At 36.2% G+C, this 15,340-nt stretch overlaps 1 protein-coding gene across 3 annotated transcripts in view; it reads left to right on the top strand.

Annotated features, from left to right (window-relative positions):
* PXDNL (peroxidasin like) overlaps positions 1-15,340 on the top strand; it is a 502,908-nt gene that overhangs the window by 194,615 nt on the left and 292,953 nt on the right. For all 3 annotated transcript variants that reach the window (XR_012378199.1, XR_012378200.1, XM_025870586.2), the window contains exon 2: positions 5,193-5,264. Coding sequence is in view for 1 of the 3 variants with exons in the window: in XM_025870586.2 (XP_025726371.2) it covers positions 5,193-5,264 (72 nt within the window). In the remaining 2 variants the exon portion in view is untranslated. The remainder of the gene's footprint in view (positions 1-5,192; positions 5,265-15,340) is intronic.

Raw genomic sequence — 15,340 nt, 5'->3', positions numbered from 1 at the left:
AGCCTAAACCCAGCAGGAGAAGAGAAATCATAAAGATCAGAGCAGAAATCAATGAACTAGAAACCAAAAGAACAGTAGAACAGATCAACGAAACTAGGAGCTTGTTCTTTGAAAGAATTAACAAGATTGATAAACCCCTGGCCAGACTGATCCAAAAGAAAAGAGAAATGACCCAAATCAACAAAATCATGAATGAAAGAGGAGAGATCACAACCAACACCAAAGAAATACAAACAATTATAAGAACATATTATGAGCAACTCTATGCCAGCAAATTAGATAACCTGGAAGAAATGGGTGCATTCCTAGAGATGTATCAACTACCAAAATTGAACCAGGAAGAAATAGAAAACCTGAACAGACCTATAACCACTAAGGAAATTGAAACAGTCATCAAAAATCTCCCAAGAAACAAAAGCCCAGGGCCAGATGGCTTCCCGGGGGAATTCTATCAGACATTTCAAGAAGAATTAATACCTATTCTCCTGAAACTGTTCCAAAAAATAGAAATGGAAGGGAAACTTCCAAACTCATTTTATGAGGCCAACATTACCTTGATCCCAAAACCAGACAAAGACCCCATCAAAAAAGAGAATTACAGACCAATATCCTTGATGAACATGGATGCAAAAATTCTCACCAAAATACTAGCCAATAGGATCCAACAGTACATTAAAAGGATTATTCACCATGACCAAGTGGGATTTATTCCTGGGCTGCAAGGCTGGTTCAACATCCACAAATCAATCAACGTGATACAATACATTAACAAAAGAAAGAGCAAGAATCATATGATCCTCTCAATAGATGCAGAAAAAGCATTTGACAAAGTACAACATCCTTTCTTGATCGAAACTCTTCAGAGTATAGGGATAGAGGGTACATACCTCAATATCATAAAAGCCATCTATGAAAAACCTACAGCCAATATCATTCTCAATGGGGAAAGGCTGAGAGCCTTTCCCTTAAGGTCAGGAACGCGGCAGGGATGTCCACTCTCACCACTGCTATTCAACATAGTATTAGAAGTCCTAGCCACAGCAATCAGACAACAAAAAGAAATCAAAGGCATCCAAATCGGCAAAGAGGAAGTCAAACTCTCACTCTTTGCAGATGATATGATACTGTATGTGGAAAACCCAAAAGACTCCACCCCAAAACTGCTAGAACTCATACAGGAATTCAGTAAAGTAGCAGGATATAAAATCAATGCACAGAAATCAGTGGCATTCCTATACACCAACAACAAGACAGAAGAGAGACAAATCAAGGAGTCTATCCCATTTACAATTGCACCCAAAACCATTAGATACCTAGGAATAAATCTAACCAAAGAGGCAAAGGATCTGTACTCAGAAAACTATAAAATACTCATGAAAGAAATTGAAGAAGACACAAAGAAATGGAAAAACGTTCCATGCTCATGGATTGGGAGAATCAACATTGTGAAGATGTCAATGCTACCTAGAGCAATCTACACATTCAATGCAATCCCCATCAAAATACCATCCACTTTTTTCAAAGAAATGGAACAAATAATCCTAAAATTTGTATGGAACCAGAAGAGACCCCGAATAGCCAGAGGAATACTGAAAAAGAAAAGCAAAGCTGGCGGCATCACAATTCCGGACTTCCAGCTCTATTACAAAGCTGTCATCATCAAGACAGTATGGTACTGGCACAAAAACAGACGCATAGATCAATGGAACAGAATCGAGAGCCCAGAAATGGACCCTCAACTCTATGGTCAACTTATTTTTGACAAAGCAGGAAAGAATGTCCAATGGCAAAAAGACAGTCTCTTCAACAAATGGTGTTGGGAAAATTGGACAGCCACATGCAGAAGAATGAAACTGGACCATTTCCTTACACCACACACAAAAATAGACTCCAAATGGTTGAAAGACCTAAACGTGAGACAGGAGTCCATCCAAATCCTAAAGGAGAACACAGGTAGCAACCTTTTCGACCTTAGCCGCAGCAACTTCTTCCTAGAAACATCGCCAAAGGCACGGGAAGCCAGGGCAAAAATGAACTATTGGGATTTCATCAAGATAAAAAGCTTTTGCACAGCAAAAGAAACAGTCCACAAAACCAAAAGACAACCTACAGAATGGGAGAAAATATTTGCAAACGACATATCAGATAAAGGGCTAGTATCCAAAATCTATAAAGAACTTATCAAACTCAACACCCAAAGAACAAATAATCCAATCAAGAAATGGGCAGAAGACATGAACAGACATTTCTCCAAAGAAGACATCCAAATGGCCAACAGGCACATGAAAAAGTGCTCAACATCGCTCGGCATCAGGGAAATCCAAATCAAAACCTCAATGAGATACCACCTCACACCAGTCAGAATGGCTAAAATTAACAAGTCAGGAAACGACAGATGTTGGCGGGGATGCGGAGAAAGGGGAACCCTCCTACACTGTTGGTGGGAATGCAAGCTGGTGCAACCCCTCTGGAAAACAGTATGGAGGTTTCTCAAACAGTTGAAATTAGAGCTACCGTTCGATCCAGCAATTGCACTACTGGGTATTTACCACAAAGATACAAATGTAGGGACCCGAAGGGGTACATGTACCCCAATGTTTATAGCAGCAATGTCCACAATAGCCAAACTGTGGAAAGAGCCAAGATGCCCATCGACAGATGAATGGATAAAGAAGAGGTGGTATATATACACAATGGAATATTATGCAGCCATCAAAAGGAATGAGATCTTGCCATTTGCAACGACGTGGATGGAACTGGAGGGTGTTATGCTGAGTGAAATAAGTCAATCAGAGAAAGACATGTATCACATGACCTCACTGATATGAGGAATTCTTAATCTCAGGAAACAAACTGAGTGTTACTGGAGTGGTTGGGGGTGGGAGGGATGGGATGGCTGGGTGATAGACATTGGGGAGGGTATGTGCTACGGTGAGCGCTGTGAATTGTGCAAGACTGTTGAATCACAGATCTGTACTTCTGAAACAAATAACGCAACATATTTTAAGAAAAAAGGAAAAGAAGAAGATAACAGGAGAGGAAGAAAAGGGGAGTATGTCAGAGGGGGAGACGAACCATGAGACATGATGGACTCTGAAAAACTGAGGGTTCTAGAGGGTAGGGGGGTGGGGGGATGGGTTAGCCTGGTGATGGGTATTGAGGAGGGCACGTTTTGCATGGTGCACTGGGTGTTATGAACAAACAATGAATCATGGAACACTGCATCAAAAACTAATGATGTAATATATGGTGATTAACATAACAATAAAAAAATTAAAAAAAAAACTATATAAAGTTTAATACCATTTTTGTAAATTCAAAAACACTAAATATTTTATATTTACCTGTATTATGTTTATTTTCACATTTTTATATGTATACATTTTACTTATATTTATTCATATCCCTGTGTATGTTTGTGTTTCTGAAGAGAGGCATTACACTCAGGAGAGAGATTATATGAGGGAAAAGGAGACATAGCTAAAATTAAGATAGTGGTTAAAAGAGACTTTTACTTTACCTGTAATATATTTTTATATGTGATTTGTGTAATCAAAACAAAAATGTGTGGAACTATGAATAGAAGCAACTGTATCAAGTGAAAACAGTTGTTAATTCTGGATATGGACAATAAAGAGTATTCTTTTCTCATTTGTACTTTTCTGAATTTTTAAAAAATTTCAAAGCCTAAAAAAAGGAAAGTGATTTATCCTTTTATATTTACTCCCTTCTTATATTGTTGGAAGCTCAGTTTGGGAGGACTATAAGGATTTATGGTTTGATGTGAGAGGAGAGTCCTTTTTGTAATTTAAAGCTACTGTGTTGAAGGGAAACCATGGGTCTAGGGTATTTGGATTTATGTAACTTTATCTCTTATATGTTTATAGTGAGAATTTCACATCATTTATAAAGTTTCTTTTAAAAATATAGTACAGATGCATCAAATAGCAATGTATGATGTTTAAGCAGTGCATTCCATCTTACAAAGAGGTATATTCACATTGAGTTATTTTAATTGAATACCTTTGAAAAAATTTCATGCATCTTTTTTATTTCTTGGTGTCAGGATTTAATTGAATGATTTTAATTGAAAAAGCTCCTATGAAATTGTACATATTCTTCCAAAGTCAACTCAAGAGAAACATAAAATGATAGAATTTTGAGGTAATCTTACAAAGATTTTTGAATCAAATATTCTAAACAAGAACTCCTTTTTATGGTGGTGAAAAATTTTATTTTGAGAAATTAGTTGAGGGGAAGTAGATGTTTTGTTTTTTGTTTTTCCTTTTGTGTTTGTTCTTCTGACACACTAATGTCTGGCTTTAGTCACCTCTTGAAGAGCACCTGATTAACATTTCCACCAAAATCATAGGCAGCAGAGTGGGTTCTTCTTTCACTGATAGAGAGGGTCTAGGCAGACCAATACCTAAGTTGGCTATCTGTGCAGAACATTTTGTTTGTTACTCTGTTGTACCATTAATACTTTATATACTAGTGCTGTAATTATTTGTTTGTAATCCTCAATTCAACTGTGCCTGCTCAGTAGCAGGGACCATATATTGCACATCTTTGTGTCCCTATTACATAACACAATATGTGGCATGTAGTTGGCACTCAATAATTTACATGCTGAATAAAATAATGTATTAATTGATGAAAGAGAATGTTGGTTGTCTCTCTTACACTAATTGTTTTGTTGACTTGTTTTAATACTTCCTTAGAAGGTTGTTATATTCCTGGGCTATGAAGAAAAATTAACTAATTAATAATAATTTTGCCTAAATTCAAGTAATGGTGTTATGTTGAATTGATAAGTGACATCTGATCTATCAATATTGTCCAAATTAATTATGCTCAATTGGCATGTTGCCATATATAGAATTTATTTTAGTGCCATATAAATATAACCTAAAGGAAATGGTATAACTGCCTTTAACACCTTGAAGAACTCTGTAAGTAGTCCAAAGGTGTCTGGCACCTTTGGACTAGCATATAGCTCCTGATGTGCATAATCTGCTATAAACAATGTACCTGCCTAATGATTATGCATAATGTACCTAATTCTGTCTATGTTTAGTCCTTTAGTGCCATAATTTGGTTATAAAAGGATAATTAGTTTTCAAGTTTCTGGAAATAATAGCACCACTGGAATCCACATATTATAATCTTTCTCCCTCTTTTTATGTTTCCAGAGACTTGAGGTTTAACAGAATACGAGAAATTCCTGGGAGTGCCTTCAAGAAACTCAAGAATTTGAACACTCTGTGAGTACTTATTGCTTATCTGTGAGGTTTCTAAAAATACAATCTACTTGCATTGCAGTTTGCCATAAAAAGTCATTTGGAGAGTAAAGAACAGCTAGTATGGGAGTGAAAACTTGCTGGTGCTCTCGTAACCAGAAGTTCTCTGCTTCTTTCCACAGCCTATATTTTTGTTACCTTCTGAATCTGTGAGAAATTCCTACTTATCTAATTGTCCTTTATATTCTATTTGTTTATAAAAGCTTCATGGATGAAGAAACTGAGAAAGAATAGTTAAATAATTTGTCTATGGGTCTCATAGCCAAAGCAATAGGCATGAAATTAAAATTCATAGTCTTGTGATTACGAAGTCCATACTTTCACCAACATGCCACTGGATCTCCTTATTTGTAATACCACAAATATCTTTAAAGTCATGTATTTTGAGGAAAAGCTACAACTTTATGGTTAAGTTTTGATAAAAATTTTCAATGTGTAAAAATACTCATTTTATTCATTCAAGAGATTTTATTATCTGTGGTCTGCTTAGCAGTTTGCTGGCTTTGGGTCCAGACCAAAATACACAGGAGTCTGCTATGGTATAGCAGATAATCTGACCTTGCAGATAATCAGTAAACAAAGATTCAACTGTAAAAACTGTAAAACATGTAATAGAAATATGGCAACTACTATAATGGAAGAGAGTAGAATGCTATGATAGATGATGACAGGGGGCTTACAGGTATTAACATTGCTCAGTATTTAAAATTACTTGTGTTGCACTTAGATTAATCCATAAGGTAAAATCACTGGAAGTTAAGAATGTACAGTGTTGTTAGAACTATGTGGGTACATCAATCTTCTTGACATAATATTTTCATAATTGAGTTAATAATATTTTCAACCTAGCTGAATTTATCACCATATTACAGCCAAGCTAGTCCTTCTAACTTCAAGGTTGAGATTATAACTTTATACTTGTGATTTTCCCACCTGGATTCTTTCCAATAACTGATGCCTGAATACATATACTTTATCACAATATCTCTGGTTGGGGTGATGTAAGAGCATAAGGAAGTAAGGACTGCAAGGTTTATTTCCTACTTAACAATAAAGCAGTTGTTCTCAAACCATATTATATAAAAAAGTTTCCTGGAGAGCTTGTGAACATGAAGATGCCTAGTCCTCGTCCCCAAAGATTCTGATTTAAGACTTCTCAGGAGAGACTTAAAGATTTGCATTTTAACGAGTATCTCCAGGGGGCCTGACACTTGGGGAACACCTTCGCTGAAGCGTTCAACCACTATCTACTGAGATGTGTAGATGATAGAAAACCAAATATCTTATTAATCAAATGTTACCAGGTGTTATCAAATCCATTCTTCCATTATAGTTGCCACTTAAAAGTTTTTTGAGGAGTGTAGCAAAGTGATGATCTTTATTGCAGTTTGGCCACATTTTGGAGTTATAGCACACAACACTGTAATTATTAATGAACAGTCCATCTCCTCATTTGGTAGAAACCATACTTATTATTAATTTGTGTCTAAATATTTTTATTAAAAAAAACAAAATGAAATAATTATCATTTGTGGTGTTAATTACAAGCCTTATTCTATACTGGTTGCTTTATGTATATTAGCTCCATTTCTCACTCCATTTCATACTGTGTGATAGATGTTATTATTTCCATTTTACAGATTAGGAAACTGAGACTAATAACTGTAGTGTAATTTATCTACATTCATACATCTAGAAAGGGGCAGAGTCAAGATTCATACACACATTGATCTGTTAACTGCTGGTCTGTATGGTTTCTCATGATAGATTTTTAGGAAGCCTAGTTCCCTGGAATAACAGGTGATGGATAACTTAAGTAGTAAGTTGTGTAAGAAGGAAAGAAGTGAGATCAGAAATGGGACACTGGAAGACTGCTGGGGTTGGAGATAACTTGTGCTAGAGCTGTGTGGTGAAGCCCCAATTGCTCAATGAGTTCTGAGGACCCAACAGAGTTATACTTATAATGCAGGTATGTTCATGAAAGTTAGGGAAAAATAAACATTTTAGCTGGTGTAATTACTGAGTTCCTTGTTGTATGTTTTTTTAAACTACCAAATTACCAAATTTTGTAAGAAAATCTCAATATTTAAAATATTTCTCAAATAAGATATTATTATAAGGTATGATATTATGTTTTATATAATGTGATGGGAAATCTTCACTATGCCTCATTTTATGAGAGCTTTTTATCATGTTGATAAATCAACAGTCACTATTTCATTTATTTGTTTTTATTTTAAGATCTGGCATAGTGTTTTCTTTTCTCTCAAGACTTTGAAGGATTGATATTTAATGGTTTGTCAAAGGTGTTACTCTGTTAAGTAGCCATAACTGTAGTTAAGATATTTGATTTGTCTTTAAGGTTATTCTGTGATGTAGCAAGGGAACAAAATTTCCTGCAGTAAATACTAGTGTAGTTTTCTAGTTGGAGGTATGCAGGACAATTTTTAAAAGTATTAATTTCTGGGATAATAGAAACATGTAGATTAGATTTGGCTTTCCACCCATTATTAGTAATAAGGCTTTGGTTGGATCACTTTGTAACTTCTTTAGTTTGTAACTTGCTTTTAAGATGAAAAAATAACCACACATGGTTTTATGCTGAGTTAGCCAGTATCATACACACTATCCAGGTGAAAAAAAATCGCAAAGATCTGAATAAAATACAAAAAGCAACTCTTTGGAAGTTCAGATGGCAATGAAAGCAGCCAAGATTTGAGTAACTAAAATCTGGGAAAGAAAGGAAACTCATTGAGCTGACTCAAACCTTCTGTGCAACTTTTCCTTCTTTGGCGATTTGCCAAATCAAGATGCAGAGCATGGAGGATGAAAAGAAGGCAATAGCCTAGATTTCATGTCAGTCTCACTGGACTGGGAAGACAAAGATTGGAAGTTAAGACCACCAAGACAACCAGCACTAGAAGGCCAGGATACTTGAAAGAAGGCAGGTGCATAATAGTGAGATGAAGATTCTGCCAGCCATTTCATTGAGGTACTTGCTAACTTAGAACTGAAACACATAGGGAGAGGGTACTAGGAAGACAAGGAGAAAGCAGCTATTAAGACTTAAAAAGCTAATCAGAGATTTTGGCCACTTCAATGTACCAGAGAAACAAAAAGAAGACTTTAGGGCCCATCACAGAAAAAAGCCCCTGATAAATACCCCTGGTTTTATTTTTTTTTAAAGATTTTATTTATTTATTTATTTTTAAAAAGAGAGAGAGAGCGAGCAAGAAAGAGGGAGAGAGAGCAGAGGGAGAGGGACAAGCAGACTCTGTGATGAGGGCTTGATCTCACGACCCTGAGATCATGACCTGAGCCAAAACCAAGAGTCAGATGCTTAACTGACTGAGCAACCCAGGTGCCCCAATACCCCTGGTTTTAATTTTGTACTCCTAAAAAGCTATGCCCTAGAAGCAATGGACCATCCTAGACTGATCTGCTGTATTCTTTCTGCCTCCTAAAAACAAATCAAACCTTCTCTGGAAAAATATAAAATGATCCCAACCCTCTACAATTTTTCACTCACAACATCAGTCAATAAAAGATGTCCAAGCATGCCACAAAAACCAAGAGAAAAAAAAAGATAACCAAAGAAGCTATGTTTAAAATTTTGAAGTTATAAAACACAGACTTTAAAATAATTAGAATTAACATATTTAAGGTAATATATGAAATGATAAAAATTTTCACCAGATAAGAAGTAATTACTATGTTTTTCTTAGACCTAAGAAGATCATTCCATTTAGGAATTGAGTGGACTGATTCAATCATAGATTAGAATATGGCAGAAGGGAGAATCAGAGTCCTGAAAGATAGGTTATTAAAAATTACCCAGAGAGAAGCACATCGGGGGAAAAAAGATGGAAAACACAGAAAAAGAGAGTAAAAGACAGGGACATGACAAAAATATCTACATGTAATTGGAAGATGACAAAGAAAATAGGACAGGGGAATATTTGAAGAAATTTTAAACACCAATGTTCTTCTAAAACAAAAGATAACAAGTCAACAGTTTCAAGAAGCCTGATGAAATTATGTAGGCTAAATATACAGAGAACTACACTCAGTCACATTGTAGTATACTTGCTGAAAACTAAAGACAAATGGGTCATTTAAAAAAATATTTTTTGGGTAAACATACATTATCTTTTAAGAAATAGCCATGGAAATGGTGAAAGTTAAAAACAATGGAAAGGCATTTTGCTGGGAAAAAAAATAATGGAAAGACTTGAATTCTATTCACAGGGAAATTAGCCTTTAACAATGAACGTAAAAAACCCAAACAAACAGACATTTGCAGAGACATAAAAGCTGAGATAATTTGCATTCAGTAGGCCTGCAAATTCTTTTTCCCCTCAGGCAGAAGGAAAAAGATGCAAAATGGAAATGCAGAAGTGTAGGATACAATGAAAAACACATAAAGGGTAAATATTTTGACAAACTTTAAATTATTTATTTCTTTTTTAAAAAGATTTATTTATTTATTTTAGAGAGTGTTTGAGCACACACCAGTGTGGGAAGGGGCAGAGGAAGAGAATTTTCAAGTATCCTCCTTGCTGAGTGCACAGCCCAACCTGGATTTTGATATCATGACCCATGAGATCATGACCTGAGCCCAAACCAAGAGTTGGTTGATTAATCAACTCAGCCACCCAGGCACCCCATTTATTTCTTATAATAATAATGTGCATGTAACATATGTAGAATTAAAAGAAATGATAACAATAGGACAAAATATAGGAGGAAGTCAAATGGAATTAAAATGCTTTAAGGTATTTTTTTTGTTAAGAAAGTGCTAAAATTATCAACTAAAAGTAGACATTAATTAGGTCAGTATACTTGTTGATATTTCTGGGGTAACCACTACAAGAATAATAAAAAATGTATACTTAAGAAATTAATAAGAGAAAAATCAAATAATAAAAATTATTGATTAATACAAAGAAAGCAAGAAAGGTAAAAGGAGTAAAGAACAGATAATAATATTTACCTATGTCATATTTGTGTATACATGAAATACACAGTAATATTCAGATTGGCTATTAAATTAATAACTTAATTTATTGATATAAAAAATCAAGTTTCAGAGGGGGGGTGGGGAGGTAGGGTAGCCTGGGGATGGGTATTAAGGAAGGCACGTGTTGTAATGAGTACTGGGTGATATATGCAGATAATGAATCATGGAACCACTACATCAAAAACTAATGATGTACTGTATGGTGTCTAACATAACATAATAAAAAAATTTTAAAAATTAAACATTTATCATCAAAAGGCAGAAAGTGAAAAGGCCATCCATAAGCTGGGAATGTATAGATCTAACAAAGGACCTGTATCTACAACATATAAGGAATTCCTGTATCTCAATAAAAAGACAACTCAGTGGAAAAAAAATCAAGTATATGTCTATATTCTAGTAACAGCCATTTAAAAAAAAGTGATACAATTTGTAATAACATGAAAAATTTTGATAAGTAGAAATAAATGCAACAAAGATTATATATAACTTGAGAAAACTGTAACAGATTACTGGGAGAAATTAAAGAAATCTGAAATAAATGAATACATATATCATGATTATGAATTGGAAGACTTGATATTGTTACATTATCACTTCATTTCAAATTGATTTATAGATTCAATGCAACCCCAGTCAAATCTCAGCCGTCTGTTTTGTGAAAGTTTATAAGCTGAATCTACAAAAGGCCACACATAGCTAATCAAGTAGTAAAGAAAGATGTTGTAGAAAGATTTAGACTCGATATCGAGTTATTATAAATAAAAGAAATTGCAAGTGTGGGTTTGGTTCAATGACAAAGAAACAAATGAAACAGAATGAAGAGTCCAGAAATAGACCCACATGTAAATGGTCATCTGAGATGTCACAAATGTGTATTGCATTGCAGTGGGAAAATGACAATTATCTAGTAAATGATGCAGAGTTATTTGGATATCCATGATGAAAAAGATTGATTTTGGCACTATTTCACTACTTTGGCTCACATACAATAATCAATTCTAGATGGATCATAGATCATGTAAAAGATAAAAATAATAAGGATTCTAGAAGATAACAGAAAAAATTCTTCATATCCTTAAAACAGACAAACATTTCTCAGAGGACACAAAAAGCAATAACAGTAAAGAAAATGATTGATAAATTAGATTTCATTAAAATTAAGAACTTCAGCTTACCAAAGACACCTTTACGAATAAAAAAGAAGCCATAGCCTGGAATATTTGCAATTATGTATATCCAATAAAGGATTTGTATCAGGAACTCTTACAAATCAATAAGTAAAAGACAAAAACCCCAAATAAAAAATATGTAACAGCCATTTGACAAATTATAATATCCAAATGGCCAATAAACTCATGAAGATGTATTCAACATCCCTTTGCGTAAGGGAAATGCAACATAAAATGACAATAGGATACCTCACACCTCCATTACAACAAAAAACACTCAAAATATTCACTTATAATGGAGCACTGGCTCAATTATTTTAGAACATTGGTAGTATCCACTAAAACTAAATACATGTAGATCTGGTGACTCAGAAATTGCACATATAAGCATATAATCCATGGAAAGGAGTACAGTATTTCAAAATTATGTATAAGAACTTGGTAGAAACATTATTTGTAATACTGAAAACTGGAGAAAAGATTAAACCTACTAGCCAATCAAGTCCTAGTAAACCTAAAGTTATGCAAAATTAACTATAGAACAAACTATATTCCTGTGAGCTAGCACAGGTAGAATTATACAGCTACATGTGGTTACAGAGGAGGGCAAGAGAGAGAGAGGAGCACATGGGAGAACGCACAAGGAGAACCATTGGCTTGGAAAATGAAAGGGGCTGAATTTTGTGAATTCTCACAACCAGCAGGGCTTAAAGCCTGGAGTTTTAAAGGTCAGCAGACTTGACTGAAATAGAGCTTAAAGGGTACTGCCCTGATCCTGGAGAGAATGCAGGCCAACAACCCAGGGGCAGAGTGATCTGAAGAACACCTGGGGCACACAGTGGGGAGATTATTTGCTCATCTAAGTAGGGCCCCTGGGAGGCAGCATTCACAGAGATACTTCTCTAGGAACAGGAGAACAGGCCAGCACAATTTCCCTCCCCTGCTCCTCAGCATAAACACGGAGCCACTGGTGGGAGGCAGCACCATGCCACACTGGCCGCCTGACTTGCTTACACTAAGTACCACTCGCTGCACTCTGATAGGACTGCCTTTCTCAGTCAAGCTTGCCTCAGTCCCAGTGCAGTGGGTGCCTCCCCAAGAATACCAGCTTAAGCCCCTGCCCACACTACATCTCTTGACCAGAGAGTTCTACAGGGCTTCAGTTCTGGTGGAGTTGATGTCAGGTCTCATTTCACAAGCAGACCACAACACACCTAGTTAAAACTTACCACATTCAGACGAGGGACCAAACGCTACCCACAGCAGGCAAAGAGAGCCTCTGCAGATGACTGACCTGAGGGATAGAGTAGGCAAAACAAAACAGCAGAGCACAAGAGGCCCCAGGCCATGGGCACTACATGACCTCTTCTTCATAAGGGCATTACTTTCAGGAGCAGGAGACATAAGGAGACTTTTCTAGCACACAGAAGGCAGAGACTTAGACAAAATGCCAAGATGGATGAATTTATCCCAAGTGAAAGAACAAGATAAAGCAAGGCCCAGAGATCTAAGTGAAACAGATATAAGTAACATGCCTGATGGAGAATTGAAAGCAATAGTCATAAGGATACTCAATGGACTTGAGAAAAGAATAGAAGACATCAGTGAGACTCTTACCATGGATATAAAAGAGTTAAAAAAGAATCAATCAGAGATGAAGAATGAATAAATGAGATTGGAAACAAGCTTGATGCAATGAACAGCAGGCTGGAAGAAGCAGAGGAATGATCTAGAAGTGATCTAGAAGGCAAAGTCATGGAAAGCAATGAAGGTGAACAAAAGACAGGAAGAAGAATTATGCAACACAGGAATAGACTTAGGGAACTCAGTGACTTCATCAAATGTAAAAACATTCATATTAGAGGAGTCCTAGAGGAATAAGAGAGAGAAAGGGAGGCAGAAAATTTACTTTCCAGCCAGAAACTTCCCTAATCTGGGGAAGAAAACAGACATCCAGATCCAGGAGGCACAGAGATCTCCCATCAAAATTAACAAAAGCAGACCAACACCAAGACATGTTATTAAATTGGCAAAATATGGTGATAAAGGAAAAAATTTAAAAACAGCAAGACAAAAGAAGTCCTTAACTTACAAGGGGAGACCCATAAGCTAGCTGGAAATTTCTCAACAGAAATTTGGCAAGCCAGAAGGAGTGGTATGCTATATTCAAAGTGCTGAATGGGAAAAATCTGCAGCCAAGAATCCTCTGTCCAACAAGGTTGGCATTCAGAATAGGAGAGTTTCCCAGACAAACAAAAACTGAAGGAGTTCATGACCACTAAGCCAGTCCAGCAGGAAATATTAAAGGGGACTCTCTGATTAAAAAAAAATAATAATAAATCCAATTTAATTAACATATACTGTATTATTAGTTTTAGAGGTAGAACTTAGTGATTCATCAGTTGCATACATCACTCAGTGCTCATTACTTTAAATGCATGCCCTCCTTAATGCCCACCATGCAGTTACCCCATTCCCCCAACCACCTCCCCTCCAGCAACCCTGTTTGTTTCCTATAATTTGAGTGGAAAGGAAAGACCACAAGTGACAAAGATGAAAAAGGATCAGAGAAAATCTCCAGAAACAATGACAAAACAAGTAATAAAATGGCAATAAATATTTATCAATCAGTAATTATGTTCAGGGTCTCCTGGGTAGCTCAGTCTGTTAAGCATCTGCCTTTGGCTCAGATCATGATCTCAGGGTCCTGGGACAAGCCCTGTGTCTGGCTCCCTGCTCAGTAGGGAGTCTGCTTTTCCCTCTCTCTCTGCCCCTCCCCCCTGCTCATGCTCTCTCTCAAATAAAATCTTAAAAAAAAAATTACTTCGAATGTAAATGGACTAAATGCTCCAATCAAAAGACATTGGGTGTCAGAATGGATAAAAAACAAGACCCATCTATATGCCTGGCCTACAAGAGACTCATTTTAGACCTAAAGACACCTGCAGATTGAATGTTAGGTGATGGAGAAACATTTATTATGCAAATGGATGTCAAAAGAAAGTTGGAGTAGCCATACTTACATCAGACAAACTAGACTTTTTTATTATCATACTGTTTTTTTTTAAGATGTACTTATTTATTTTAGAGAGAGAGAGAAAGAGAGCACAAGTGGGAGGGGCAGAGGGAGAGGGAGAATCTCAACTAGACTGCACACTGACTGTAGAGCCCATTGTGTGGCTCGATCCCACAACCCTGAGATCATGACCTGAGCCAAAACCAAGAGTTGGACGCTTAACTGTGCCACCCAGGTGGCCCTGTTCTTATATTGTTTTTATCCTGCTTGGTATCAAGGTAGTACTGGACTCATGGAATGTTCTCTCTATTCCATTATTTGTAAGATTTTTTTTTAAGATTTTATTTATTTATTTGACAGAGAGAGACACAGCGAGAGAGGGAACACAAGCAGGGGGAGTGGGAGATGGAGAAGCAGGCTTCCTGCAGAGCAGGGAGTCCCATGTGGGGCTCAATCCCAGGACCCTGGGATCATGACCTGAGCTGAAGGCAGATGCTTAAGGACTGAGCCACCCAGGCGCCCCCCATTATTTGTAAGATTTTGATACACAATGTCATTATTTTAAAGAAATATTTGGTAGAATTCACCAATGAAACCCTGTGGTCTTGGGCTTTTCTGTGCTGGGAGATTTTTGATTCCTAATTCAACTTTTTTTCTTGTTATTGGTGTAAGAATATATCCTATTTCTTGGATTCAAGGTTCATGATTCAATCCTGGTAATGTGTGATTTTTGGAATTTTATGTTTTTTTTTTCCCTAAGTTATCTGATGTTAGTATATAATTGTTTATAGTAATCTATTATCACACTATATTTCTGTGGTTATCTCTTGTA

Source organism: Callorhinus ursinus, unplaced genomic scaffold (genome assembly GCF_003265705.2).
Source record: "Callorhinus ursinus isolate GAN/ISIS: 27379988/994484 unplaced genomic scaffold, GSC_fseal_2.0 scaffold5, whole genome shotgun sequence".
NCBI lineage: Eukaryota > Metazoa > Chordata > Mammalia > Carnivora > Otariidae > Callorhinus > Callorhinus ursinus.
This window is presented reverse-complemented; position numbering and strand designations above follow the sequence as displayed.